The 27,147-nt window shown below is 44.8% G+C and overlaps 1 protein-coding gene across 3 annotated transcripts; it reads right to left on the bottom strand.

The window, feature by feature from the left end:
* Positions 1-11,241: 11,241 nt before the first annotated feature.
* TNFAIP3 (TNF alpha induced protein 3) lies at positions 11,242-26,386 on the bottom strand. Of its 3 annotated transcripts, XM_080342436.1 has the most exons (10): positions 25,708-25,845; positions 24,836-25,015; positions 22,137-22,449; positions 17,763-17,953; positions 17,392-17,539; positions 17,020-17,190; positions 16,123-16,303; positions 13,818-14,728; positions 12,251-12,483; positions 11,242-11,602 (listed from the first exon to the last, which is right to left on the bottom strand). In XM_080342436.1, the coding sequence occupies exons 3-10, from the start codon at positions 22,447-22,449 to the stop codon at positions 11,321-11,323; spliced, it is 2,430 nt and encodes an 809-aa protein (XP_080198562.1). In that variant the 5' UTR covers positions 24,836-25,015; positions 25,708-25,845; the 3' UTR covers positions 11,242-11,320. The 3 variants fall into 3 exon arrangements, with proteins under 3 accessions (XP_080198562.1, XP_080198560.1, XP_080198561.1); XM_080342434.1 differs by lacking the exon at positions 24,836-25,015 and having other exon boundaries at positions 25,708-26,386; XM_080342435.1 differs by lacking the exon at positions 24,836-25,015 and having other exon boundaries at positions 17,020-17,106; positions 25,708-26,386.
* Between the last annotated feature and the right edge of the window lie 761 nt (positions 26,387-27,147).

The following is a 27,147-nucleotide window of genomic DNA, read 5'->3' as shown; positions in this document are numbered from 1 at the left end:
GGACAATAGGATGACCATGAGCCAGCACTGTGCCCTTGTGGCCAGGAAGGCCAATGGCATCCTGGGGTGTATTAGAAGGGGAGTGGTTAGTAGATCAAGAAAGGTTCTCCTCCTCCTCTACTCTGCCCTGGTGAGACCACATCTGGAATATTGTGTCCAGTTCTGGGCCCCTCAGTTCAAGAAGGACAGGGAACTACTGGAGAGGGTCCAGCACAGAGCCACAAAGATGATTAAGGGAGTGGAGCACCTCCCTTACGAGGAAAGGCTGGAAAGGAGCTGGGTCTCTTTAGCTTGGAGAAGAGGAGACTGAGGGATGAACTCATTAATGTTTGCAAATATATACAGGGTGAGTGTCACCAGGATTGAGCCAGGCTCTTCTCAGTGACAACCAATGGTAAGACAAGGGGTAATGAGTTCAAATTGGAACACAAGAGGTTCCACTTAAATTTGAGAAGAAACTTCTTCTCAGTGAGGGTGACAGAGCACTGGAACAGGCTGCCCAGGGAGGTTGTGGAGTCTCCTACTCTGGAGACATTCAAAACCTGCCTGGACACATTCCTGTGTAACCTCATCTAAGTGTTCTTGCTCTGGCGGGGGGATTGGACTAGATGATTTTTTGAGGTCCCTTCCAATCCCTAACATTCTGTGATTCTGTATTATTTAATGGGTTATCAAGTTTTAGTAACTTTTTATAAATGCTCTGTGTTCCGTCCATCTACTGTATGGACTGTAAGAGTTTCATTCACGGGCAGTTAATGGTTGCAGAGATATAGTGATTTCAAATTGTGTCCATCTTTTTGAAACGCCCTGTATTTCACCCAATCTATAACATTAAGCATTGTGTAAGCCATATACAAATTTCCTGGTACATCTCAACTGTGTTGTGATTCAAAGAAGCTAAACATATCCATCTGCAGCCAGCTGCAAGTGGTGTACAGAGAATTGTGACCCAGTACTTTTCCTTGTTGTTTGACAACATTTCAGATCTTTTGCTTTGTTAGAAAGATAAATCAATGGTGGAGCCAGATAGTTCTTTGATACAATTCCGTTGATGACAAAGGAAAACCCTGTTTTCTTGAATGCACTACTAATGCAAGTGGAGGATATATTGTCTTTGGTGACAATGTCAAGTATCTTGCCATTAACACTTATTCCAAACAGTCCATGCCCTGATATAACTGAGCATTTGCTCTGATTTTTTACACTGGGCACATACTGGGCCTGAACTGGAAATTGTTTGAGAATTCAAATACATTTCTAGAACACTGGTAAAATAACCAGGGAAATGGTAATGAAGTGGGCTTAGCATGTAAGTGTTGTTTAGTGCAGAGATATGCATCTGGTTCTACATGCTCCCTTCGAACAAGTTTCATTTTGATTCCTCCAAATCCCGTGGAGTACCTGGAAGAAAACAAGATAAAGTGATGTCAGAAAAATGAAAGAGGAGTCCCAAAAGGTGAGACTCAGTTGATCCCAAAATTATGTTGTTAGTGGGCAGTATGTCCTCAATGCAGATAGAAATACCGTTATTTACCTATCAGACTTTTCACTTAAGGACATCAGTTCCTATTGTAATTATCAATTAATTTGATCTCATAATTACTGAGGAGAGTTAGGTGAGTGTTATTTCTCCGGTTTCATGACGAATGAATATAGAAATGCAAGAAGTGAGAGGTTAATTACCACAGGTATGCAAGGCATTCAAATGCCTAACACCCGTTGATTTCAGGACTCACCAGCCACCATAAGTTTTGAGTGTCTCTGTGGTTTGCCCAGCATCAAACTGATTAGTGAAGATGCTGTGAAGTAAAAGGCAATCTGTGTATTGCCCTGATTTTCTACCTTTCCCCAAGAGGAAACATTGCCTTCGAAATGGGTTGTGAGATTCAGCTCATCAAACATGTCACCTTGACAGTGTAAACATCTACATCTAGACTAGTCATCTGCACACTCCTTGTAGTCAAGGGAGGGAAAGACAATGGAGATGAATTCCACCTTACGTATATGCACCGCAAAAGCGGAATACCAAAATGTAGCCTACGCCAGCTATGGTCATCCACTTACCCTCGTCTCTTGTATTTGCTATCCTGAGATTCACCGGAAAAAATTGCAAAACGTATCCAGGGGATTTCCACGCAGTCCTTGATGCTATCTTTAGAGTACTCTAATGCAGTTTCAGAATAAAGAACTTGTTTGTACTTTTTCTTGTGTCTACTTGTCTCTGCTTCACCCAGATCAAAACAAGAGAGTTTATAGATTAAACACTTACTGGCTTCACATGCCTACAAAGTGATCATCTCCTGGTTTTGCTGACCTCTATGATGTCCTGTGATTATTTTCCATTTATTGTAGGCTTTGCTGGGTTAATTTTATCTGCTGATTATATTTTTATCATTGTAGTATTAAAACAGATTTATTCAATACCTTATATATTATCAAGTATTTTAAAATAGCTTATTGCATTTTAACTCAGCAAAAATAAGTCATGATTGATATGATCTAGCTACACCTTCCCTAGAATTGAAAATATTTAGTTACACCCTGAAACATAACAAAGAACATGTTAATAAAACAAGGCTAGGCACAAACGCAGCTCCAGCAGCTATACTGCAGATGTTATTATTGCAGGCTGAATCTTCACTGTAGAGAAGAAAAAAAGAAACAAAACCTGCCTGTGACTGCTCTATTGCCTGCTGAGAGCTTAATTTGAAGTTATTTCCAAATAGGAAGCATTTCCTGTACAAGATATCCAGCATACAGCTGGGTAAACACACAATACAGTGGGTGAGCACTTGTCTGACAGACCGGGCTCAAAGTATTCTACTAAATGGGGTTACCTTGGGCTGGTGACCAGTCACTAGTGGGGTTCCATAGGGATCCATCTTAGGGCCAGTATTCTTCAATGTCTTTATAAATTATTTAGACTCGGGACTTGAGGGAACACTTAGTAAGTTTGCCAATGACACAAAATTGGGAGGAGCTGTTGACACTCTTGAGGACAGAGAGGCCCTGCAGAGGGATCTGGACCAGTTGGAGAACTGGGCAATCATCAACTGCATGAAGTTCAACAAGAGTAAGTGCCACATTTTGCACCTGGAACACGGCAACCCAGGCTGTACATACAGACTGGGGGATGAGATGCTGGAAAGCAGCTCCGTAGAGAGGGATCTGGGGGTTCTGGTTGACGGCAAGTTTAACAGGAACCAACAGTGTGCCCTGGCAGCCAAGAGGGCAACTGTGCCCTGGGGTGCATCAAGCACAGCATTGCCAGCTGGGTGAGGGGGGTGATTGTCCCGCTCTGCTCTGCACTGGTGCGGCCTCACCTGGAGCACTGTGTGCAGTCCGGGGTGCCACACTAGAAAAGATACATTAAGCTGCTAGAGAGTGTCCAGAAGAGGACTGTGAAGTTGGTGAAGGGTTTGGAGGGGAAGCTGTATGAGGAGCAGCTAAGGTCACTTGGTTTGCATAGAGGAGACCAGAGTGGAAATCTGATGCAGCCCCAGTCCGGGAAAAATAAGCAAAGCTTAAAGGTCTGATGTAACAGCAAACTGTCTGAACCAAAACCCCATTAATTAAATAATGAAACCCCAGTGATATGAAATTCTGCCATAATAGGTCTTCCCTGTTGAATGCCCAAAACATTAAGCAAGAGAAAGAAAATTCTGATGACAAATACGTTAAATTTGACATTTACGTAGACTCAGGTTTGGCTGGGCCTGATGGGGCCTGAACTACACGCCTGGTCTGAGTAATGCATTTTGAACTTTAATGGTGCACACTTCTGATATGACTCAAACGCACAGGAGTGCTGTCAGGCACCGGAGGCTCTCTTGCCTCCAAGCACCTGACCTGGCACCAGCCTCCAAAGAGAATAGCTCTGACAGGGGTCATCATCCATTGCTCTATCACCACCACCCAAACTTCCCTTTTTTAAAAAAAGGCTCTGGAAATGATGACTTTTTTCTTTTAGGCATATGTAGGCTGGTCTAGACATGCACATGATGGTGAAAAAGCCATGCAACACCATCCTTTTCTGTTAGACTGTGCATTAATGATAGGTAAATTAAAAATAATGTGATCTATTCCCTCCAGTAGAAATAAGTCTTGTCCTCATTGCAGGTTATCTGTTCCAGGCTAAATAAGCTGTAACCTATCATGGTGAAATATCAGTTTGGCTACTTTTAAGTGGCTGTGCATTAAGGACCACAACAAAGGCTAAGATACCTAATTCCCATCAAATTGTAACCAGCAACCAAGGCATACACCTACTTAAATGTAATGTCTTAACAACAAGGACTGCTTAGATAGGCATGCCTTTGTGGCACGAGGATTGCAGCAGCAGCAATTGAAGCTGCATCTTTTCACTCCAGAATGTATGAAAGGAAGCGAGAGACTGTTTTTACAAGCTAGCTGGCCAAATCCTACAGAGTACCTGGAGTAAAGTTGCAGAAACCAATCAAATTATTAAAGGTTTACACCAGTATCAGTGTTACCAGAGTTTGCAGTAAGATGTTTACCAGGCGTCACTGCAGTGTGCGCTCTCCTGTCACCAGCACCAGGCAACAGGAAACCAAACTAGTCCTGCAACAAGTAACGTTAACGAGTGGGAATTCTGACTGGGTGATCTCATGGTCTGTAATACTTCATGCTGTGAACAAATTCAGCCCCACAGTACCCAGTGGGTTATCTGAGAGCCATCAGTAAGCAAAGCATGGGTTTCAAAGCACAAATCACCGCACAGAGCTCTGCTCCTCAGGGCAGATCCCCAGCTCAACGGCTTTGCTTTACATTGTAAACGAGAAGGGGATTTTGACCCCTTCTTGTGACATGCCACCAAACAGTGGCTTTTTTAAAAAAAAACAGCACCAGCTGAGAATTGGACTAACTCATGATGTGCATTCGCATGAGCTCATGTGAATTGCTTGACATGGAGCCATAACCAGAGAACAAAACTCAAGTGTTCCCCCCTGAGTAATTCACCAGGGGAAATCTGACTTCCTGCCCAACGCTACGGATGTGTACTAGAGCTGAACCAAAAAAAAAGGAGGGGAGGGGAGAAAAAAAAGCCAGATCAATAACAAAAAGAATCATTGCTGTCAAAGATCATGGCTGGTGGGAGGAAGAGAAGTTACATACATAATATTATTCACTTTAGTGAGGCTGGAGGAGGGGGTAGTCTGGATAGCATGTTGTAGGCTGTCTTTCAATATTAGACACAGGGAGTTTTTTGAAAATTAACATTAGTACAAAAAGAAGTCATCATAAAACTCCCAAGCAAAATTACCTGCTCTTATTTTAGGTTTCTATTTGACAGACATTAAATATGTTGGGGTTTTTATATGTATATATATATATATATGTCTATACACATACAGACTTCTTTCCAAAAGCCATTTATCTTGACAAATGAAGACACAATTACACTGAGCTGACTGGGCTTCCTACAGCAGCTGTTTGGTGTAAAAGGGCTGTGAGAACCCTTTGCATGGTTGCTGAGCTGCCCAGGAGGCAGCAGGAGGACAACCACGGCTCTGGGCAGCTGGCAGCGGTGGTTGGCTGCTGGACCATGGAGGAGCTGACTGAGTCAGCTGGACCACAGGTTGAGAAGCGATAACTCTCATACAGGAGCAGGGTTCCTCTAGGAGGTACATCCAAATGTCTCCTACTCAACTGAACAGCTAGAGAAATACGGTGTGTAAGAGTTAGTGGCAGTCTTCTTCAAAATAACCATAGATGCTCAAGGAAAGGAGAGTTAATGAAGTAGCAGCTCAATTAAAACACTTGCAAACATTTTGTCTTTCTTCCTGTGCAGCTAGGACACCCTTCTGAACCAGGCAAGGGATGATATGATCATTATTATCACCCTTATGAAGAAAGCATCAGTGCAGAAATGAGTGAACAAATTTACACATGCACATCAAATCTGCTTGCACCAGTGACAACTTTGCTGCATTGAGTGTTTAACGCTGGCACCTGAGAAATGGAACACTTGGATGTAAAGGTACCTGTACTTTTAACTCCAGATTTTAAGGAGCCTTGGCAGTTTAATATAAACTGAAATTGTAACTGTTCGGTGTTGTGGTTTCCTATTTCAGTGCTGCACACATTATGCTGTAGTGTCCTACTAAAGTATTCAGAAGAAAATTACACAGCTGTTGTTCCCCTGTGGCATTCACCTGTACAAAACATGCATCACATCACTGTACTGAACCACTTATTTTGCACGGACTGAATGCACAAGTTAATGTCATGCACTGTGGCCTCATGGCCCCAAGTGCACAAAGTTATGCTCAGCATGAATTTTTGGAGATTTGTATCCAAAACACTACATCTAGATGCTACTGAAATCTTCACAGGCCCCCTCAAATACTGCCTGAAGTCCTGAAGCCCCTCTGTCAGTAGAACCCCCATGTACTGATGATCTCCCTGGTGAGTCTGTGTCCCCATTCCCACGCTGCAGAAGTGTCAAAGTCCCAGCAGGACTTTCAAACCTCCTTTTGCCAAGAAAGGTTGGACCAGATGATCCCTGTGGTCCCTTCCAACCTGGTATTCTATGATTCCGTGAAACAAAGCATCATCCTGGGCATTTGAATTACCATGTCTGACCCTACCAGGTATCTCTGCCAGTTGTTGCCTCCTAAACACAGCTGGGGATGAGCAGGTTAAGATTTTATTTTTTTTTTCAGTAGGTGGACTACCTCCTTGACACAGCAGCCTAAAGTCCCTGCTGTGCCTGTTAAGAAGAGGAGCATCCCAGTTCCAGGTGAGAAAGACACCTTATCATATCCCAAGAGCTTTAGTCTCACAATAGGGGTCTTTTTTTGTGTGCATTCTAGTCACTGAGCTGCCTTTTCTCATATGCCTGTCACTGTCAGTGTAAAGACGAAAGCTGCCAGATATGGATGATTTAACTGACTTCAGACACTTCTGAGGAATGTGGTGGTATAGATGAGGACAGTCCATAGCATGTGCAGGGACATCAGGATGAAAGACAGTTGGCAAAATGGCTTATCACTTGCGATTCAATGAAGTACATATAAAGTAGATATGAAGCCACTCCTACATTTACACTAACTCAGACAAATGTTTTTCATTTACATTCATCACATTCCCACTTGCCCAAGGCCATCGGTGGGTCAGCTGGAATCTGTACACCAAGTTACACAGCAAGCAACTCATGAACGGCTCATCAAATAAGGCATCCTTACTTAAATAACTGCTTCTTGATCACTACCTCAGAGAGGCACAGTTCTCTTGTGAGGTCCGCCTGCAGCAAAGGAGCAGCACCGTAGCCTGCAGATCCCCCCATCGGCAGTAACTCTTCCACACTGCTGGGTGAGGTGGACTACTGTGAAGGATGGGGATGGAGCTGAATAAGTGTGGGAAGAAAGGATGAGCAGATGGCTCACTGGCCATAAATGTGATGCCTTTCTGTTCTGCATAAATGTGGAACAACACAGCCTGCACCCAAGATTGTAACAGCAGGGACTGTCTGCTCTTGTTTCCCTGTAAACAGCTGACCACACTGAGTCCTGCCCAGGGCTCCTGGGATACACACTTAGGTCAGCAGCTTGGTCTAAGTGTTTTGATCCAACACGGTACGTGCTGTTTGGTGCTGCCAGCCCTGTTAAGTGGCCTGGTACTTCAGATCAGACCAAAGACTTGCTGAGCAGACCACTGAAGTATCAAAAGATGAATAAATTTTCTCTATATACTGAAAAAGTAGTAAGTGCTTTCTTATTTCCATATCATAAGTTATCTACTAATAGAGTGGTTAGATCCCTGAGAAATCCAGAAACATAGATAATAGTCGGATCATCATATAATAATCTGAAAGTATCCCTTCCCCAAACAAATTTAATAAGTAAGCACAGCCTGCACAACAATCCCTTCCTGCACTATATTATAAGGAATTCAAGTGCAATGCAAGTAGTTGTTAAACCAATTGTTTCATATTAGCTTTGCTGTTCTGCTAAGAAAATAATCTCATGAAGTAGCAAAGAGACTTCCACAAGTGGTCACCAAAAAAAAAGGAGATGCCAAATAAGAGTTCTCTCTTGCAGAACAGGAAGAAAAAAATATATGAACTTGAAGAGGTGTCTGGACAAAGAGCAGAAAGCATCAGACAGTCAAAATCCCCTCAGGACATTAGGGAAATACCGGAGTATTAAAAAAAAAAAAAAAAAGGCCATACTAGTTTTAATGTTCCCACACAAGACACAAGAGTCGGGCTGGGCACTCTCATTTACATAGGAGCTTCAGAATGAAGACATGCCTCATGTGACTTCAGGGTTATGAGTAACAGGCCCAGACAGCAGCAGATCAGCGGATTCTGGGGCATTTCACCTGAAATCCTTCCTCTCTGAAGAAGCTGCAGTTAACAGCAACTGGAGTTAACCAGCCATTTGACACTGAAGGTGTCATGATGGAGGCTCTGCCTTTGTCAGCAAGCGAGAGGTGATGGCTGTGAGGCTGGATGCCGTGAGCTGCCTCCATGTCTTGGTGCCCAGCTGCAGACATCCCTCCCAGTCTTTCCCTGCTCTTTCAGCACGGAGGTGTCTGCCTGGGGCAGAAGTTTGATGAATCAAGGGGGCATGTGAGTTGCATGGGTTGTAAATAAAGGGGAAGAAGGGTATGGATAAACAGAGTCAGATTTTGAAAAAGAGGAATACGCTGTAGAGATGGGGTTGCTAGATCCAGCAGGCTCTGCTCAGGGGGGAGTAGGGCTGACTTCTAGGTAGTATGCTCCAAAAGGAGGCATACATGAGTCCAGACAGAGCTGGGCTAAATTGTAAGGAGACCAGTGCATGTCAGGAAGGCAGACATGCATCCAGGAATATGGGCTAGAGAGCTAAGCAAATTAGAAGGACCAGCTAACCTATTTCAAAAATACTCAGGAACTCAACATCTACATGATTTCAACTGGGACAGCACTGAAGCACATGCTGAGGTGTGCTCCTGAACAGTCAGACGGGATTAAAGAGTTAATCAGGATAGAGAGCAGCTGAGCTGGAGAGGCCAGCCTCTCAGGAAAGGGTCCTCTTTCCTGACTGCACAGGAATGTTTGCAGCCCTGACTTGTTTTTTTCTTTCAGGTCACAGATGACACCTAAACATCATGGTAGTGTGCAGTATTGCCTGTCCAGGCAGAGGTCTGAAACATCAGTGCTGGTACAGGCATAGTCAGGCCATACTGAGGGAACCTTACAGTGAAGAAGTCCCCTGGTAATAGGGCTGGGTCAGACTGAACTTGGGATGAGAAGAAAACACCACTTTCAAGTATGTCTTGAAGTAGCAGTTGGCAACTCGCTTTTGAGGAGTTATCAAGCAACCCAGATGCCAAGTGGCAAGGGGCTTCCCTGCTGGCCCAGGTGATGGGAGCTGGCAGGGCTGGCCTGTGCCTTCGGGGCTGCACACATAGCTGGGCAGAGGTGGGGATCACGTGCTGCCATCACCACCTCCCAAGGGGGCACTCAAGCAACATCAGCTGGGGATCCCTGGCATAACTGATGGATGAATGGAGAAAGCAAAGTTAGTCTGGCTTAGCTTCCCTTGCAGCCTGGTCCTGCACCATCCTTACACTCCCACACCCATACTTCTGGGGACTGAAGATACTCTGCACCCACAGGAGCCAACTCCATACGCACACTGACTGCACAGGTCCCCCGATGATACCCAAGAGCTCTTCCCAAGAGAATGTGAGAGCATGCAGAGACTCACAGCAAGTTATCACCTCTTCAAAGCACATCATCTGGACAAGGGAGCACTTGATAACATACTGAATGGTGGTCCTGAACAAAAATGCTTTCCTCAAGGGATGCTCCATGCATGTGCTCTCTCATCAATATAAAATAACAAGTTCAATTCTTCAATAATTTATTTCTTTATACTGGAGAATGTTTTTCAATTATACATTTAAGTTTGTAACTTTCAACACAAGAGTAAATAAAAGAGTAAAAAAAAAAAAAGAGTCCTAGCTGTGCAAATTTCAAGTTGCATTGTTTCAAATAATATAAATATTTTAATAAAACATATGTTCACATTAAGGTTCACAAAATATATAAAATTAACAGAAATAAGTCATGAGTTATTTAATTTTTTTCTTTTTAAAAACTGTTTTTTAATAACTAGAAAAAGATTCTAAACTTGAGAAGCAACTTAGAAGAGGTATCACCTCCGGAACCATAGCAGCAAAACAGATGCTAAAAACTTTAAAGGTGTGAAAGGAGGAGAGAGAATCAGGTACCAGGCACAATGGTAAGGCAAGGTCATTAAAGAAAGTATTGCAGATTGGGAAGTGGATGCATGAACTCCAGGAGTAAAATTTCTGCCCTAAAGCATTCTGTTACCAAGCTCCAAGCTGTTTGCATGACAACAGAATTGCATTAAAGGTAACAAAAAAAAGTGTGACAGAAATGGGTAGGGAGGCTGCAAACAGCAGCACAAGTTCCCAACAGTTACAATTAAGGAGAAGAGAGTTGCTCTGGTTTCAGAATAGAAGCTGAAGACAAAGGGCTTTGGGGTTTCTTTTGTCTGTTGGAGGCAATTCCTTCCATACGAGTGGGGAACATCAGGATTCAGTTTTCCCATCATATGCATATGCTCATGAAAGTTGCTTCTGTAATCACCTGTCTTTCCAGCTGCCCTGGGATTTGGGAAAGGATCTAAATGCTGGTTAGATTAAGCATGTCAAAGGAGCAGACCACTGCCCGTCTTCTTTCTGGCTGCAGTTTGCCGAGGGCTCTGCAAACACAGAACCGCTTGCTGTTAACACCCTGAATGCCTGTGAGAGCTCCTGCCTTGACAAGTTCCATAAGAACACCAGCAAGGCAACCCAAAGTAAGTTTCTTCAGACATCAACTCCAAGTTGCATCAGCCTGTCCTGGGGAATCCCTCTCAGAAAAGACTTGCCTATGACTGATGTACGCAAACACAAAGAGCTCCTCCACCTCCAACAGTAGCCGTGGCTCCTCGCCTGGGAGCAGGGGAGGTATTGAGAAAGAGGCAGAACTGGGAAGTTCTTTGGATTCAAATGCTTCACACTTCCTCCTGGGAAGTCCAAGAATTAAATACGGCATTGTAGGAGCTTAGTCGTGAATGACAGCTCTGTGCAGAAGGCAACCTGTCCTTCTCAGCAGTCCTTGTATGCAGTGTTTAGAGGAAGTAGACACTCATTCCCATTCTTGGGAACAAACACGAGCAGACAGCTTATATTTCCCCCCACCCTCCCCTTCCCAGGACTGTTAAGTGTTTTGGAAATAGCACCGTTTCAGCGAAGGAAGTAGCTGGTATCGATTTCTTCTTCTTTACCAACTCCTCCACTAGCCATAGATCTGTTTGAACTGGTAGCATTCATTGCAGTAGCCATTGCACTTGGCATTGCCATAGTGATCACAAGCAGGGGCTCGGCAGCGTTGTTTCGGAGGTTCCTCTGCAGCGGGGTCCCTGGCACTCCCCAAAGGCAAACGCTGACTGAGGCGCTGGCACTCCTGGCACAAGTCATCGCTTCTGCAGCCCAGGTTGTTTCGACATGAAGCCACAGCACATTGTCTCTTCTGGCTACTCAGCGCCGCTCGTTGCAAATCTCTGTGCTGTCCTGTTCTCTTGAAAAACATTAAAACACATTGTCAGTTGCCATGCTGGCAGCACAAGTGACTTTTCATTTACTTTCAACTCTGCTCATGGTTTGTATCAGTAACCACTGGGGGTTGTTGCAAACACGTGCCTCTTCTGAAAAGTGCAATACCAAGAGCCAAGTTGGGATTTACCAAAGAAAACTACAAGTTCTGTTATTTCTTAGAAAACAATGTTTTTAATCTTTGGTAACTCTCGATTCTAAAAGGGTCAAAAAACAAACCAAAGAAAGAAAAATATCAGGGACAAAGAAAATCTGTAATGGGCTCAATGATAAAGGTGACATGAAGCAGACTCAATGTCTTTATGCAGTTGCACAGATCTAAGGGTAAGAATGAAAATATTTCCCTGTTAAGCAAACAAACCAACTGTTGGTCTAATTGCGTCCCCTGAAATTGCTGGCAAAATCCCAGCTGAGGTAAAACTGAACACCTAAATTGAGAACAACTTTTAGGAATGCTGCTCAGTTGCAGCAGGAAAAAAATCATGAGATACTCTAAGCTTGTCTTAGGATGCAGTCATCTGAGGATTTCGTAGTAGACATCCCAAGTTATTCACACAAGAGGAAAAAAGGCAGCACTAAACAAGCGGAAGATTTTTGAGAAGTTCACACTTACTTCTGGCTGTCTCACCAGCTGTTCTTCTGTCCTCCTGGCTTCCTGAAATCGCTGGTTCTGGGCTTTAATGAAGCAGTTCTGGCAGTACCCTTCGAGCATCGTGCTGCCCAGGGTGTCGCAGTCGCGCCGCTGGCAGGACACGGTGTTACGGAAGGTGGCGGCGGAGGTCCCCAGCTGACCTGCTGCCGAGGACTTCCTCTGAGATCTCCTCTGGTGGCGTAGCAAAGCACTGTCTGTAAAGCAAAGTAAGGACAGGAGGAGTTTCAATGTGCTCAATAGACCTGATGACCCAAAGCAACTATGAAAAGCTGCCCAGTTTAAAAAGAGAAAAATAAAAATAAAAAAAAGAAATCTGCTAGTCCCAAACATGAGCTCTGGGCAATCCTGAGACCCCTCAGTTGATGCACTTTCCTCCATGCTACATAAATAAGAGAGTTAAATACAACCTGATTTTCATATCAGAAGTTGTTGAAACAGCAAAACTTGCTCTCAGTGGGAAAACTAGATCTCACTGAAGTCAAGAGGAATTTCACCTTCAGCATGTCATCTGTGATCTACCGCAACACTTCCCTCTTGGCCTTCCCCATTTCAGGCACATTGGGTAATGCAAGTACGGCAGCACAGCGCATAATAGGAAAAAGTGCCTTACACTTTTTAGTCTCATGAAGCAATTTTATATATTCCACGGTCAGAAGGAAAAAAAAAAAAAAATCATTGTGAACAACAGTGGAAAATAAGCTATTGTAAGCTGGCAAAGAAGTTCCCTAATTTGAACATCTGTGAAAAGTGCAGCATTGGCACACTTGTCAGCAATGAAACAGAGCAAAGCAATAATTCTCTCTTACATGTGCCTTTCACCTTCTGTATCCAAGGGCTCTTGGCCTGTGTTACAGAGCAATAGCATGAAAGATGAAGATTTCATGCTGTGATTTATTCACAGACTATTATCTTTTGAAGGCCTGCCTTTAAACACATACACGTGATACTACCAAGAAAGATTTCAAGGTAGATTACAACAACAGACTCCTAAGTTACTCCAAAATACAAGCACATTATCTACAGTCAGTTTCTACTTGCTCTGCTTATCAAGGTGACTTCAGTGGTTACTCCAGGGTGTTATACCTGTTACATCCGGAACGGATACAGATCTTCACACTCGTGTTAAGCTTTTAAAAAGCCTTACCAACATAACTGGCTTTCAGCAGCATCAATACAACAGCATTTCCCTCGCTGAGCCCTACGACTTGTCTAGCTGGGAAGAAAATTCATTCCAAACTATGATTGCAGTGGATGGTGGAAAGGGATCTGAGACTGAGCTAGTTTTGCCCCTGTGAAAGCCGTTCAGAAGTTTTACAAGACGCTTCACAGATTTCTCACTCTACTACTGCATGTGCTTTTACAGGATAATAATGGTCAAAAGAAGCACCTTATCCTCACAGCACTGCTTCTACTCCACACCACTTCAATCACACCATCCCTTTTAGCACCCAGTGTGTTCAGAGCTTCAGAGCTCCAGGAGGCCAATCTGAGGCCATAGTGTGCCAAAGCTCGCCCTATCTCTGCTTACCGTTGTTTTCCCTGTACTCAAAGAAACACAGCGTGCAGAAGCCCTCGTTCTGCGGTGTCCCGAAGAACTTGCAGCCCGGTTTCCTGCAGAGGTTACCCCCCCTCTTCTCCTCGGGAGGCAGAGCCCGTGGTGGGGGCTCCTCATCGCGGCTGCTGGGAGCCTGATGGCAGGAGTGCTGGAGGAGGCTCTGCGAGATCTGGGACGGGTCAGACGTCGATCTCTGGTGGCACGTGGGCAGGAAAGCAGGGCTGCCGTTTGAGGAATGCTCTGTAGACCTTTTGAAGCAATTGCTGCATATGCCGTTGAAGGTCCTGTTTGCCTTCTGATGGCACACCTTGCATGTGGCATAGTCTAAATGTCTCTGGTCATCCAACTTGTTGCAAGGAGCAAGCTGTCTGGAGCTGTAGCAGCGTTCGCAAAGCCCATTGTGTTGCACATTCAACGTAAAGGGGCAGTCTGGTGTCTTGCACTTCATGGCCGTGGTCTCGCTGTACAGGAAAAGGCTCGGAGCAGTTGGAGGTGCGGAGCGAGGCCCCGTTATGGGCCCTTCAGGTGTCCATCCCCCAGGTTCACAAACATCCCCATGGGAGGAACCTGACCCAGCTGCCTTCAGTTTCTCAGGTGCTGCTTTGGAGGTCTGCTTTCTTCCTTTGCTTCCCTGGGACCTCCGCTCAAAGCACTCATGGCAGTAGGGCTGCGTGTTCACAGACATGTAGAAAGGGCAATTTGGCGTTTCACATTTCACCTGTAAGAGGGAGAGCTGGGGAAAAGACAGTTCCTGTCTGTTCCTGGGACAGGTCTCTCTTCTAGCAGGTTCAGCGTTCTCCTGCCACTTCTTGTACTCATGCTGTACCAGCTGAAAGTAATCTTCCACAAGGTTTATTTCTTTGGGTAGGTTGCCTTCATCTAACCTGAGAGCCAAAAAAGGAAGATTGCATCAGTGGTTGGAAAGGGCAGATGGTGGGGGTGGAGGCAAATACAAGCAGTGTGGGGAGGAAATGTAGATCTAATGCACATCCATATTACTCAACTAGAAGATCCAGGATGTTAAACTGTTGCTGTAAATGCAAACAATTTAAAAAGTAAGTGTTCAGTGATGTCAAATGGAGACTTTCACGTATAAAGAAATGATGTGACACAATGCTAAACAGATTATTCTTAAAAGGATTTTCTAGAGGAGGCTTTGGTGTCTGAGAGCTATTTCCAGGAAAAATATGGATACTCTCTCAGAAGTGAAAAGCAAAATTACCCCAATCCTGAATTCTTCTGAAGAACAGTGCTCAGCTGAGCCAAGGTCAGAGTGGAAGATCCCTCTCTTCACCAGCCCCCACACAAGCCTTTCCCACGGTAGGCTCTGCATTTCATGATACAGTTTATCACAAAATCTGCTCCTGGTTTTGCCTTATTGAGTCTGTATCTACCAGCAGAATTCTTCAAAACAAACAGTATAGCTTCAGTGTGTGTGTGTGTAATGCCAGCATCCATCATACCACCCATCCCTACCCTGCCCACAGGGAAAACTACACACCAGAGCTTCACCATGCCACAGCTGGGAGGATGAGGAGCTAGCACTGCTGGTAATACTCAAGAACACATCTGTGCAATGGGACTATGGAAGTTGGATTCCTACTCTTTACGTATGTCTATATCCTTTTGCTGTGGTAACGGAAGCAAAGACAGAGCTTCAGAGAGTTGGTTCCCTCCCACACCTGTGAAGGGGCTGCGCAGATGCCGCTGCCAGTGTCCCCTAAATGTGAGGGGCTGATGAGTGCCACCAACTTCCCCCTACATGTAACTGACACCCAATCGTCAGGGGGACAAGCTCAGATGCTGGTTCCTCTACTGGCCATAGCTTCCTGCCCACTGCCACACCACCACAGCCTCTGGTGTCAAGGCATCTGTGCTACGAACATCGCACCAGCTACTCTTCCTAGGGCAGCCAAAACTACACCAGCTGCCCTTTATGCAATGTGCCCTTAAACAAAGTGCAAAAGTTTGGTCTAACTAGTTCCAGGGTTTCACTACTTTTCAGCCACCCTCCTGCATAATCCAAAAATCAGTGAACCTAATCCACTGGGCTTACTTGTCTAAATTATTAGTTTCAGTTTGCTGACATTTTTGCCTTTTGAGACTGGCTCGAGCTCATGTAACTTCAAAGCATGTCAACAGTAATGCCATTTATTTCATGCTGCAGAAGGTAAACGTGTGTGCTGCTGTAGAAGAAAGGAATGACTGAAGGAACACACTGGGCAGTCCAGCTTCTCCCACCACCATAAACAAGATGACTTTGAGGAAAAACACTCACTTTGCAGCATTAATTAAATGAGTTGTACCATGATCCCAGCCTTGCACCGGAATTTCTATCACTATCAAGTAGTCTTTCAGCAGCTGCTCTTTCTCTCTCTCCTCTGCATCTGTCAGAAAGTGTACTCTCAAGTCCTCAAATCTGCCGCGTTCACTGGTGACCAGAGGGACAGCCCGGATCTCTGTGGGGAAACAAGATAGGTTAGCATATATTCATATATATAAAACCAGGCAAAAGTAACCATAAGATGCAACACACAGACACCTCACCACTGCTGCTGAATTTCAGAGAGAGAGGAGAATGGCTGGCCAGAGCAACTGGTTTCTGAACAGTGCCACTGGGGAAGGACGCAGACATGTCTGCACCACAAACCTTTTAATGTCCCCATAGCAACGTTCTTCTCAGTGTGGGCAGCATTGTAGATCTTAGTTCATTGTACCTTTCCACAGGATGATGCCCTAAACTGAGAACCTAGAGAACTGCTATCCAGCCAGAAGAGATGCATTAAAAATGGCAAAGCCTGTATTTCATTATCCCTGACAAGCAACGGTATGCTGTTGTAAGACCATGTCCTTCCAAGCTCCTTCTCTTAATGATGGGGCACAGAAAGGAGGCCAGAACACAATGAAGCAGAGGCCACCTTTTGACTGACCCCAGCCTGCAAACAGGTGAGTTGTACTTTACTTTCAATCAGCATTTTGAAGACAACCTTCAGTTTCTATTCAGATTTACAGTCAAAACTGTTCCTGCATTTTAAGCATGCATTCTAAAGGAAACTTTTACGTTTATTTTAAGTTTTGAAATGCAAATCTAAACCAGATTATATTTTAAATGCTTTATCAGCATGATGTTATGGAAGAAGCTACATAAATACCAAACAAGGTACTTGAAAAATACCTGGCCCGCTGTCCTTCAGAGTCACCAGTGGTGTAAAATGCATGTTGTCGTATCCGAGCACAATTGGGTACCTGTAGCATTCTTCAGCTGGCCAAAGGAGAGGCAAGTAAATACCACCAACATTCAGAGGAGCAAAACTGGAGCCTGACTCTAAACTTCTCACTACTTTATCTGCATAAGGAAGACAAATAAACAGAAATAAGTATGTGCTACAAGCAAGAGAAAACACATCCCGGGCCTTTTAGAACAATTGCTGAAAACACCCAGTTCTGAAACGTATCTACCTGAAAACAACTACGAGCAAAATAAGATTACTAATACAGCACAGAGTGACACGGTCTGTAATACGAGACAACTGGCTGGGCAACTCACCTGCAAGGACAATGACTGGCCTTCTGAGGATGTTAGCAAGGATGAAGATGTGGATTTCTTCCAGTGCATTATATGGAAGCCTGTTTCGAGCCCCAGATGTTTCTGGGGAGGTCATTTCAATGAGGTATTCCCACTCCTCCTCCCAATTCTGAGGAAAGAAACACGCATCAGCAACAGTTCAAAGACACGGAAGTCAGGAACTGCAGTGCAGCAGTGCTCCAAACAATCACACCTTCACATTTCCTCCAAAAGAAGACTATTTCTGCTCTTCACTTAACAGCGGAATCCGTGAAGCCAAGAAGCAAATGGAATCAGCAAGCCAACGCCGACGAGCACTCAGAAAACAGCACCGTTCACTCAGGCCACCTTACCCGGGTGTCGTAGCGGAGTCCTGTTTCTACAAACTCCTGGGATTTAATAGCCTCCCGCTGCCAGCGGAGCTTGAAGTTCCGTGTGTCAGTCTCCCTGAGTGCGCTAAACAATGTTTTTCTTAAGACGAGGTCGATATCTTCAATACCCCACATGTACTGTGATGCAGCATGCATGAGGCAATTTCCATCACCTGTAAAAAACCCAAAGAATACATTATTTTTAAATGTCTGCTTAAAGAAAACCCCATAAGTGCGTGGGATGTAGAATTACACTGCGCCTATTCATATTCCTTGTGCACTTCTCTCTAAGCCTCAGACAGAATGGTTTTAACAAGAAGACCACAGCAATGAGCTCCCTGTTAAGGGACAGAAATTAAGAAAGTCCCCTCTCTACTGCTTTTCTCTCCTTCATCTGTTGGTGTTGTCATTCAGCAATGGTGGGAAGCCTGCCCTGTATCTATCTTACTTAACTTTGCCTGATACCATGTTTTGGGGTCAACTGCAAATGTCAAACACAGCTGAAATAGTTTTTAAACACAACAAAGTCAACTTAAAATGACAAAAGAATGTGTAAATCTCCCTTAAATATCCCTATATAAACCTGATGGCACAGAGTAGGGACATGGAAGCCACTAAGAAAATACTATAAGACGACCAAGCCTCACATCCCCCTGCATTGAAAGGCATTCGGCTGTGCTTGATGGAGGATTTGTAATTAAAAAAGAGACAGGAAGGGAAGGGTATGTGATTTATGTAAAGCAATTGTAGGAACACCTCCCGCCTTCCTCTCAGAACTGATAGTATACTGTGCTGTCAGAAGTTTTATTTAGAGGGTTGTTTTTGTAAAATGCAAAGTTAAAGCTAAATAAATGAAAACCATAATGATTAATTTTTATTCAGACAGACTCCTTGCATTGAAAAAGTTCTCTTTACCCTACAGGTAGGAAGAAAAGCAATATTCTGCAATTTCAGAAGGGAGGAAACTGAGAATAGGAGGAGTTAACTAACTTAAGTAAAAGGTGTCACAGAGTATGCCTATGTCCGAGTTTCAAATTCTATCTCTAACCATCTTCGAAATGGGATGCCTCCCTTAAAAGGGAGACATCAAGAATCATTACTGTCATATCCTCAGATTCAAAAGTAGGTTCAGTGTTTACGACAGTGGTAAACAGATTCACTGAATGCTAAGAAACCACAGCAATTTCCTTGGAATCGAGGGCATCAACTGTGGTAAAGCTACTAGATTTTTCTCATGTGGGAAAAAGATCAGCCAAACACCCATAAAAGACTTAAACCCAGTTTGCCATATGCCTTATGATCTCAAGTACACATTTGTTGAACACTTTTACTACCTCTGCTATGAAACTGCAGAGAAAAACTTACAACAAACCCCAGAACCTGAAAAAAAGATTTCCTTTGAAATCTGCTTAACATTTCCTAAATCGTTATGGACTCCATGTGTATCAGGTTCCTGCGACTGCCTTCTGGTCTCTGAACACTGTCTTGCAAAGCTTACTTCAAGTCTGCAGGCAGCTTACTTTGAGTTCAAAAATCAGGGAACAACATATAAGACAGAAAAACTGACTGGGTTTCCTTCTGACCAAGACAGATGACATATTAATCCTGTCAAAATTTTCCCTTTGCAAAATCTAGAGCAAAGATAAGATTTTTTTTTTCCTCTCTGTCTCTCCGAGAGCTCACTTTCAGTTCTTTATTGAGAAGCGCTGCCCAAAATTCCTTACACAGCAGCTGGAATTCCCCTGCGCTGTTTGACTAGCAATTGAGCAACAGTTGTACTTTTTGTTCTGCGGTGCACAAGGCTGAGCAGCGACGCCTCCCTCGGACTTTCCCGGGGGGTGTGGCTGGGCGGGCTGGAATGAATGCCTTTTCATTATACAAGTGAAATCTCTGCAGCCAATAGATGTTGGAATGTTAGTTGATTTTAATTATTTTTTTTAAAACAGTTTCGATTTTTATACCTCCTACTGCTTTCCCTCTGTCCTCCATTCGCATGTCTGCAAATAAATGTGTGGTGATTCAAAAGGGCTTTTTTAAAAAAAAATTTTTAAAAAAAAAAGAAGAGGCAAAACACCACTCCACAAACTCATGCACATATCAGGCAAGATATACACTGAAAGATCCTACAGGAAATACATACTTTCTCTGTTTTCAACAATTAAAACTTTCATCGGAAAAAAACCCCAGAATTTTCTGAAGAAAACCCACTGTTGACTGAAAGAACCAGTATATTCCCCTCACTTCTATGGGTTAACCAGCTAAATGCTTTTTAAAGTATTCTCCATTCCACATGGGAGAAAACAAAACAAAACACAACATGTTATTTTCTGGGATAATATAGGGCTTCTCCAGGCTTCTGTCTCTTCTTTCAGGAATCCTCTCCTTCAGCCCAGCTTACCTTCTCTCTCCTGCAAAGGTTCCTTGCTGTGACTACTTTGCATAAACCACAGGTTCCCAAAGCCACTCCTACTACTCATGCACTTAATGACCTTAGAGTACTGAACTGAAGCAGAGTTCATTGGCTGTGTGGGGTACAGGAAGGGGGGACCAAAAACCGAACCCTTGCTTTGCCTTCCATCAACCTGCCCTAAGATTTCAACATCCTATATACTGGTACCCCTGCTCACGAATGGGATCCAAGTCTCCAGTCCACAGTTTGTTCCCAGTTGTAACATGGGCTGACAGTCATGGGACAAGGCAAGAAGTCACAGTCAGTGAACACAGTGTTGTCAGCAACAACGACCTGTCCAGGCAGGGTTAACTTCTGCAGGACATGTATTAACAGAGGAGATATGGGATTCTAAAACCATTGCTCTTTGCCCTGGGCAAAAATTATGCACATTGTCCATTTTCCTAGTGAACGTATTAGTGTATCTCCTGGAGTGACGTTTTGAAGATGCAACACTGGGAGTGATGTTATCTTCCTAGTACCCGCAAAGAGCTGCCTGCCATAACTGCAACTCCAGTCCTGCTGGAAGTTCAAGATTACGCGATCTCCACGAACAGCCTAATTACAGTAATGGGAATATTATGAATGTGCAAAAGCCCGCCAGAAGGCACAGAGACACGCATTAGGATCAGGCTCTTCAAGGCCACAGCTGTGACATCTACACGGCGGTGCAATCAGACTGAGAAATATGGTAGAACTTGAGAAGGGAAGAATGTGGACGAGGAAGATAAGAGCAATGTGTTTATAAACAGATATGAAAAGAAGCATCCACAGAACACAATCTAAGGACTTCCGTGAGACTGCAGGTCCACCACACCCAGTGTTTCTATAACCAGCGTCATCTGCTTCTTGAGCATATAATATGTATTTTCTGTGTTCTTGGAGTCCTCACTGTCCCAGTTGACTTTCCTGGTTTGCGGCAATCTGTGCTGTAGGGAATCCTGAGTCCAACTTTGCAGCTGCATGACCATAAGTCATAGCCATTACCAAATCTTTCCTCCACTGAATGTGAAATGCCCAGCAACTCTTACAGTCATGTGCAAAAATTTCCTGCTCAAGACGTTGGACACATGTACCCTATTCAGGAAATATTTGCACAACTAATGTACCTTTTAATTTGCAGCACTTGATGCAATACACATGAAATAACCTAAAAGCCCAGTCTTAAAACCAGCACTGACCTTTGAAAGAGAAGGGGACTGCAAACTTTGTGTTGCACAAAGATGGCTGTCAGTCACGCACACGGGACTTACTGGTGAGCCTAAGGAAAGGCAAGGGCCAGCAAACCCCAGCAGATAGCTGGGGATGAAGGAGCCGGCCAGGTGCGGGGTGCTGACCCCGGGGCCAGTGAGGTCTGGTTCCCAGAGGCTCCACATCCAGGATGCTCCTGGCAGCACTGCTGTTAAAGCTGGACCAGCAAGTGGACCTTGCCTGCCAGCTACAACAGCAGGGCTTATGGCAGGGTATTAACTTCTGCCATATACACAGGAACGCATCCCCGTCACTCAAAGCATCTGAAGTCTCCCTTGCCTGCTATTAAGGGTCATTTGGCACTTCTGACAAGGCAGCTGACACACAGTCCGATTCACGGAAAGGTGATGGGTTGCAGGTCAAGGTTCCTGCCTGGTGTTTTACTTTGATGTGCCACAGATTACTGATGCTATGAAAACATCTGCGAATTTTTCAGGCCATTCATAATATTATTATATGGGCAGGGAAGTGCTACAGCCTCACAACAGTACATCACGTGGAAATAATTTTAGTTTACAAAACTAAGATTAAAAGGAACCACTTTTTTAAAGCCATGCACTTCTGTTTCAGTTACGTGAACACAGATACTATTAATAAAGGTGCTACATTTGCATTACCCATTTTAACATGAGTGCAGAGACCTGCTCATAACTTACCATTAGTCTTCAAAGAGACAAGCCTCCGAACTTCCATGCACCAGTTGAGCTTCCTCTGGCGCTCCAGCGAAGTCTGGGTGGCCTGGTCAGTCAGGGCCTTCTGAAGTGTTTCCCGAAACTGAGGACAGAACTGGCCCATTCTGAACATTTCTATGGTGTATCTGTGCATAGTCCTGAAGTGGTGAATTATTCCACTGGGGGGTTTGACCAGATCTTCAGGTGTCCTCTCTCTAATTTTCATGGCTTTCAGCATATTGCTCTGATACAAAGCTTGAGGAAGGATATGTTGGCCAGCCATATTTCTAGAAGACATCTGAAATGAAAAAGGATCCTTTTATTGGCATGTTAGTGTCCTTGCATCACAGTGCTGTAACATTTGTGGAGATTGAGAAGGCACTTTCAGGGGTGGGATTCTGGCTGCAGGTTTGCCTAAAATGAGCACAGAGTGGATGCAGTCCACTGATCCTTATATAGATGATGGTTTTTAAAGCTCATATCCATCAGCCTCTCTGTATTACTCAGATATAAACACTGACCATCTTATTCCAATCATTTACTGCTATCACTTACTGAGATGTTAAAGCGAATTTATTAATAACTAAGGAAATTGCATCATCTTCCAAAAAAATATTAAAAAAGCATTTGAGTCAAAGTAAGGATAAAAGAAAGCAAGATCAAGGGAAGGGAAAATTATCCTGGGAACCCAACTAATTGCTAATTGCACAGTGTAATCCCATATGAACTTGCTGAACTTTCAGCACATTTCAAGCTCTTGTTTTGATGACATGCCAGAAAAAGCAGATAATGACCATTTCAGATTTCCACAGCCTATACATTCTGAGAAGTGATGTTTGGTACAGTACAAAAAGAGCCCCAAGAATTACATGCCATGCTAGTATCTGTCTCATACTTACAGTGGCCAAAGGTGGAATTTGTAGCAGAGCCAGTACTCAAGGACAGACTCATGTTACTCTTCTTGAGGCTCCTTATATTTATTGAGTGGCAGAGCTACTGCACGGAGGTGCTTGTGCTGCGTGTGGGGGTGCAAACTGCAGTGCTGCTATTACTCAGCGGTAAGTCAACGTAGCTGAAAAAGCATTTCCACTTGGCTCAAAAACCCCAATATTTTTCCACAGTGGGACATGTAATGTTTGCTGCCCTGCATCCCTTTCTTCAGTACCTCTGGCCTCATGGGCTACAGCAGGGAGAAAAAAAAAACCAAACCATAACCTCAAACTGTGTACACTCTCTGAAATACTTATTCAGAGCACACTAACTTTGTGGCTAGCCAGAGCCAAACATAGGTACCACATCCCTCAAAACTCCTGTGCACTGCAGTAACACCAGCAACCTATTATTACATGGAGATATTCATTATGCTGCCCATGTACATTACTGCTGCTGAAAGCCAAAGCAAAATTTCTATTAAAACAAAGAAAGATATGTATGCCTAACATGTTTAGAATACAGCTGCTCACGTTAGGAGAGCCCACCATTGCGATTATGAATCCACAGGCAAATATCAAGCCACAGGTATATATTAAGGTCTCAATGTATACCATGCCAAGTACAAGGAGGCAAGAAGCAACTGAAATCTGATTGATGCTACTATCAGGAAGTTTTCTCAGGGAGATGGGAGTCTGGAGGGCCAGAGAGACCACATCCTGACAGACTGACCAGGAAGGGACTCCCAGGTCTCTGAAGGCAGAAGATTGCTCTTGCTCAGAAGGGTTCAAGCACAACCTTCCCCCCAGGGGACCAGCTGCTCTATTCTCTTCACCCAGACACTTCCATTGGTGACATCCAATCCCACCCGGGCTGGAAAGGACACTGCCAGGGTGAGACGGGACCTCAAACTCCTGCTGCCAAGAGCTGCCCTCTATAATCTCTTTGAGAACCAGCTGATGGAGAGATTCATAGGATATCCTGTCAAGCCCTAAATAGAGGCAAGTGAAACACGAGATGCTGCAAAGTCCTTTCTGCTCAGTCAGGGCAATGTCATCCACTCAATGTTTCCTCTGCTCCTGTAGGAGCACTAGGTACAGGGCTCAGAGCTGGCACATCTTGCAACATGCAGAAAAGATTTCTCTTAGCCACTGAAGATGGCCTGTTCTTATTAATCCTCCACTAACATGGCAATAACATATTTTCTCATCCACTCCCCCATCAATATAGTTTTATATGTGCTATTTCTGTAATCCTATATTTAAACATATGTATGATTTAAGGAATGAAATATAAACAATCCCTTATTAATCTGTTTAATAATCACAGCTATACTTTGATCTGAGATGACCGAAATACTTAATTCCTTACTTATGTAAGTAAAGCCATTGAGTCAGTGGGATATTTTTACATGAATAAAGACTAATCACATGATTAAGCACTATCGGCATGGACCCTTGAAATGGTTATTTCCAGCTTTAAGTAATAAAAAGTACTGAGTTTACAGAAGCATTCAGTATTATATTCTACAGGCGTATTTTCCCCTCCACACATGGAAATTACTGTCTATGCTATTTATGGTAATTAAATGTCAATCAAGGCAAAATCTGAGCAACCTTTATTTTCAAAAACAATGTGTGAAACAAACAGAACTCAGTAGTCGCCTAAGCTAGAGACCCAAAGAACAGAAAGCTCAGCTACAATTGTATTAGTCTGTACTGTACTGTGCCTTACTATATGCTATATTAATTTACCTTTGGACATGCAATGACTACAAATTCTCAGAAGAGAACAGCTGTAAACAATGATTAAATAGCTGAGGCAGCATTCTTTCTGAACATGTAATACTGAAGATGCTGGGCTCAGGAAAGCTGAATATTGTTCTGAGACATGCCAGTGGCTTCATAAAGTTATTTTAATTTTCTGTCCTCTATCTGAAAAACAGCAATAACAAACTCCTTTCCATAAAGTGTGAAGACAATGCTAAAATAAACATGCTTAATACACCTTCTGCGCCCCTGGATTTCTGTGCCTGGGTTGCCGAGTGCTTGGTACAGAACTAAGCACATTATCACTCTTCCAAGGAAGAAGATGAGGACTGAAGGTGTTACATATACCACAGGACTTGTTTACACGGCTTAATTCCCTAACTTAACCGGTCTCCTGGAAACAAGCGTATGCAAGGTGGAAACGACAGCCGCTATTGCCACCTGCCAGCTTCACAGGAGAAGAGCTCAAAACAAACTTATTTTCCAGCCGCGACAGCCGCTAAAAACAAGCTCAGCCACCCCCCACCGGCCGGTTTCCCCGCCCGACGTGCTGCGGAGAGCCCGCTGTGCCCCCGGGGAGCCGGGGACCCGCCGAGCCCCGGCCAGCGCCCGGCAACAGAGGGCACAGCTTCACCGCCCGGCCAGCGACGTCCAACGCGAACCGGGAACCGACGCACAGCTCCCCTCCGGAGCGCTAACTGCTCGGGTGCCGGGCGGAAAATGAGCAAACACCGCGGCCAAACCCGCCCGGTGCCCCGAGGAGCCCTCCTGCACGCAGCATGGAGGAGATGAAGCCGGTTTGAGGGTCCGCTGCCCCGCCGTGCCCTGCCCGCCCCCGCTCCCGGAGCGGCGCTCACCTCTCCGCCGGCGAGCTCCTCCTCCGGTCGATCCTGCCGGTAGCTCCTGCTCAGCAGCGGGGCTGGGGCGGTGGGACGCAGCCGAGCTCGGTAGCCATCGATCCCCGCCGAGCCGGGACTCCCTTCTCTCCTCCGCCGCCCCCTCCCCGCCGGAGCTGCTGCCGCTGCCGTCGCCGCTGCGGAATGAAGGGTTGAGCCGAGCCTCTTGTTTTTTGGTTTTTGGTTTGTGTTTTTTTTTTTTTTCCTTTTCTGTTTCAGCGCCCGGGAGAAAAAAAAAAAAAAAAAAAAGGAAAAACACACAACAAAAAAAACCCCACCGGGGATTTCCACCGGCAGTGCCGGGGACTTTCCGACATGTGACAACCGCCGCCGCTCCTCCCGACCGCCGCCGTCAGGGGGCGCTGCCGCGCTCCCGGCCCCGCAGCTGTTTCCTCCCTCCGGCTCCGGGCAGCCCCGGCGGGACTTAGCAGCGGCCTGCTCTGCTTTCTTGCTCCGTTTTCCCCCGCTTCCCGGGAGGGTGTCCATCCCGTCCCGCAGGCCTCGCTCCCCAGCCGTGCCGGCCCGGTGCTCGGCGGGACGCCAGCCCGCAGCCCGAGCTGCTGGTGCCGGAGCAGCTCAGTGCCCCCGTGCAGGGCATCGCCCCGGTGGCGCCGGGGCTGCAACCCGGTGGCTGCAACCTCGCAGCAGCAGCAGCGGCAGCAGGAGGGGACTCAGACTTCCCCAGGAGTCGTGTCCTTGGGGCTCCTCATGTGCACAGAGAAGTCTCAGGGTGTAGGTGTGTCCCCCCCCTCCCCGGAGCTGACATCCCAACGGGATGGAAAAGGAGCCTGTCCTGTTCGAAGCTGTTGCTCTTCTAGACTGTTTTTGAACCCAAGCAAGTTCGGTGTGTGTGCTTGTTGTTTTTGTTTGTTTGTTTTTCATGTAGATTTCATCTCCTTCACAGTTTTGGCTTCGTATTCTAAGTAACCACAAGTTACCTCACGTCTTCAGTTACAGGATAAATTGATATGTAATGCCACAACTCATATGCTGGTATTTTAGGCAGAAGATGTTAATGTGCTTTAATCCAGCCCTGCTCAAGTTAAAGCCATTGTAGGCAAGGCACAGAACTTTGGACTGAAGTTATCAAGACAGGAGCACTTTAGTGCCTGTGTTTGTAAACTCTTGGCTACGCCTAGCAGTTTGTATGAATCATAACAGTTAATGATTGTAATCAATTAATTCATGCCTTTAAACCATGTCCTAAAACCTGTGTAATGGCAAAACTCACTGGATAAAACACAATACGTAAGGCCTGTAAATATGACATAGATGGGATTTATGCTGGAAAGAGCACAGTTTCTTGCTCACCAGGCTTGCAAACCTGAAGGCACCCAGAAGTGAAATACAGCACAATGAAGTTTCTTGCAGTCCCAAAAGAGGACTCTCAGATGCTGAGCT

Source organism: Nesoenas mayeri (assembly GCF_963082525.1).
Source record: "Nesoenas mayeri genome assembly, chromosome: 3".
Classification (NCBI taxonomy): Eukaryota; Metazoa; Chordata; class Aves; order Columbiformes; family Columbidae; genus Nesoenas; species Nesoenas mayeri.
Note: the sequence above shows the minus strand (reverse complement) of the source record. Positions and strands in the feature narration are given on the sequence as shown.

Bases quoted from the DNA above. Each gene is read 5' to 3' on its own strand.
- TNFAIP3 (XM_080342434.1), bottom strand. From the start codon at position 26,232: ATGGACACCCTCCCGGGAAGCGGGGGAAAACGGAGCAAGAAAGCAGAG. The intron at 22,450-25,707 runs GTGAGCGCCGCT...TTTTCATTTCAG, and splicing joins AGGAGCTCGCCGGCGGAGAG to ATGTCTTCTAGAAATATGGC. The intron at 14,729-16,122 runs GTGAGTGTTTTT...TTTGGCTCTCAG, and splicing joins CATTTAATTAATGCTGCAAA to GTTAGATGAAGGCAACCTAC.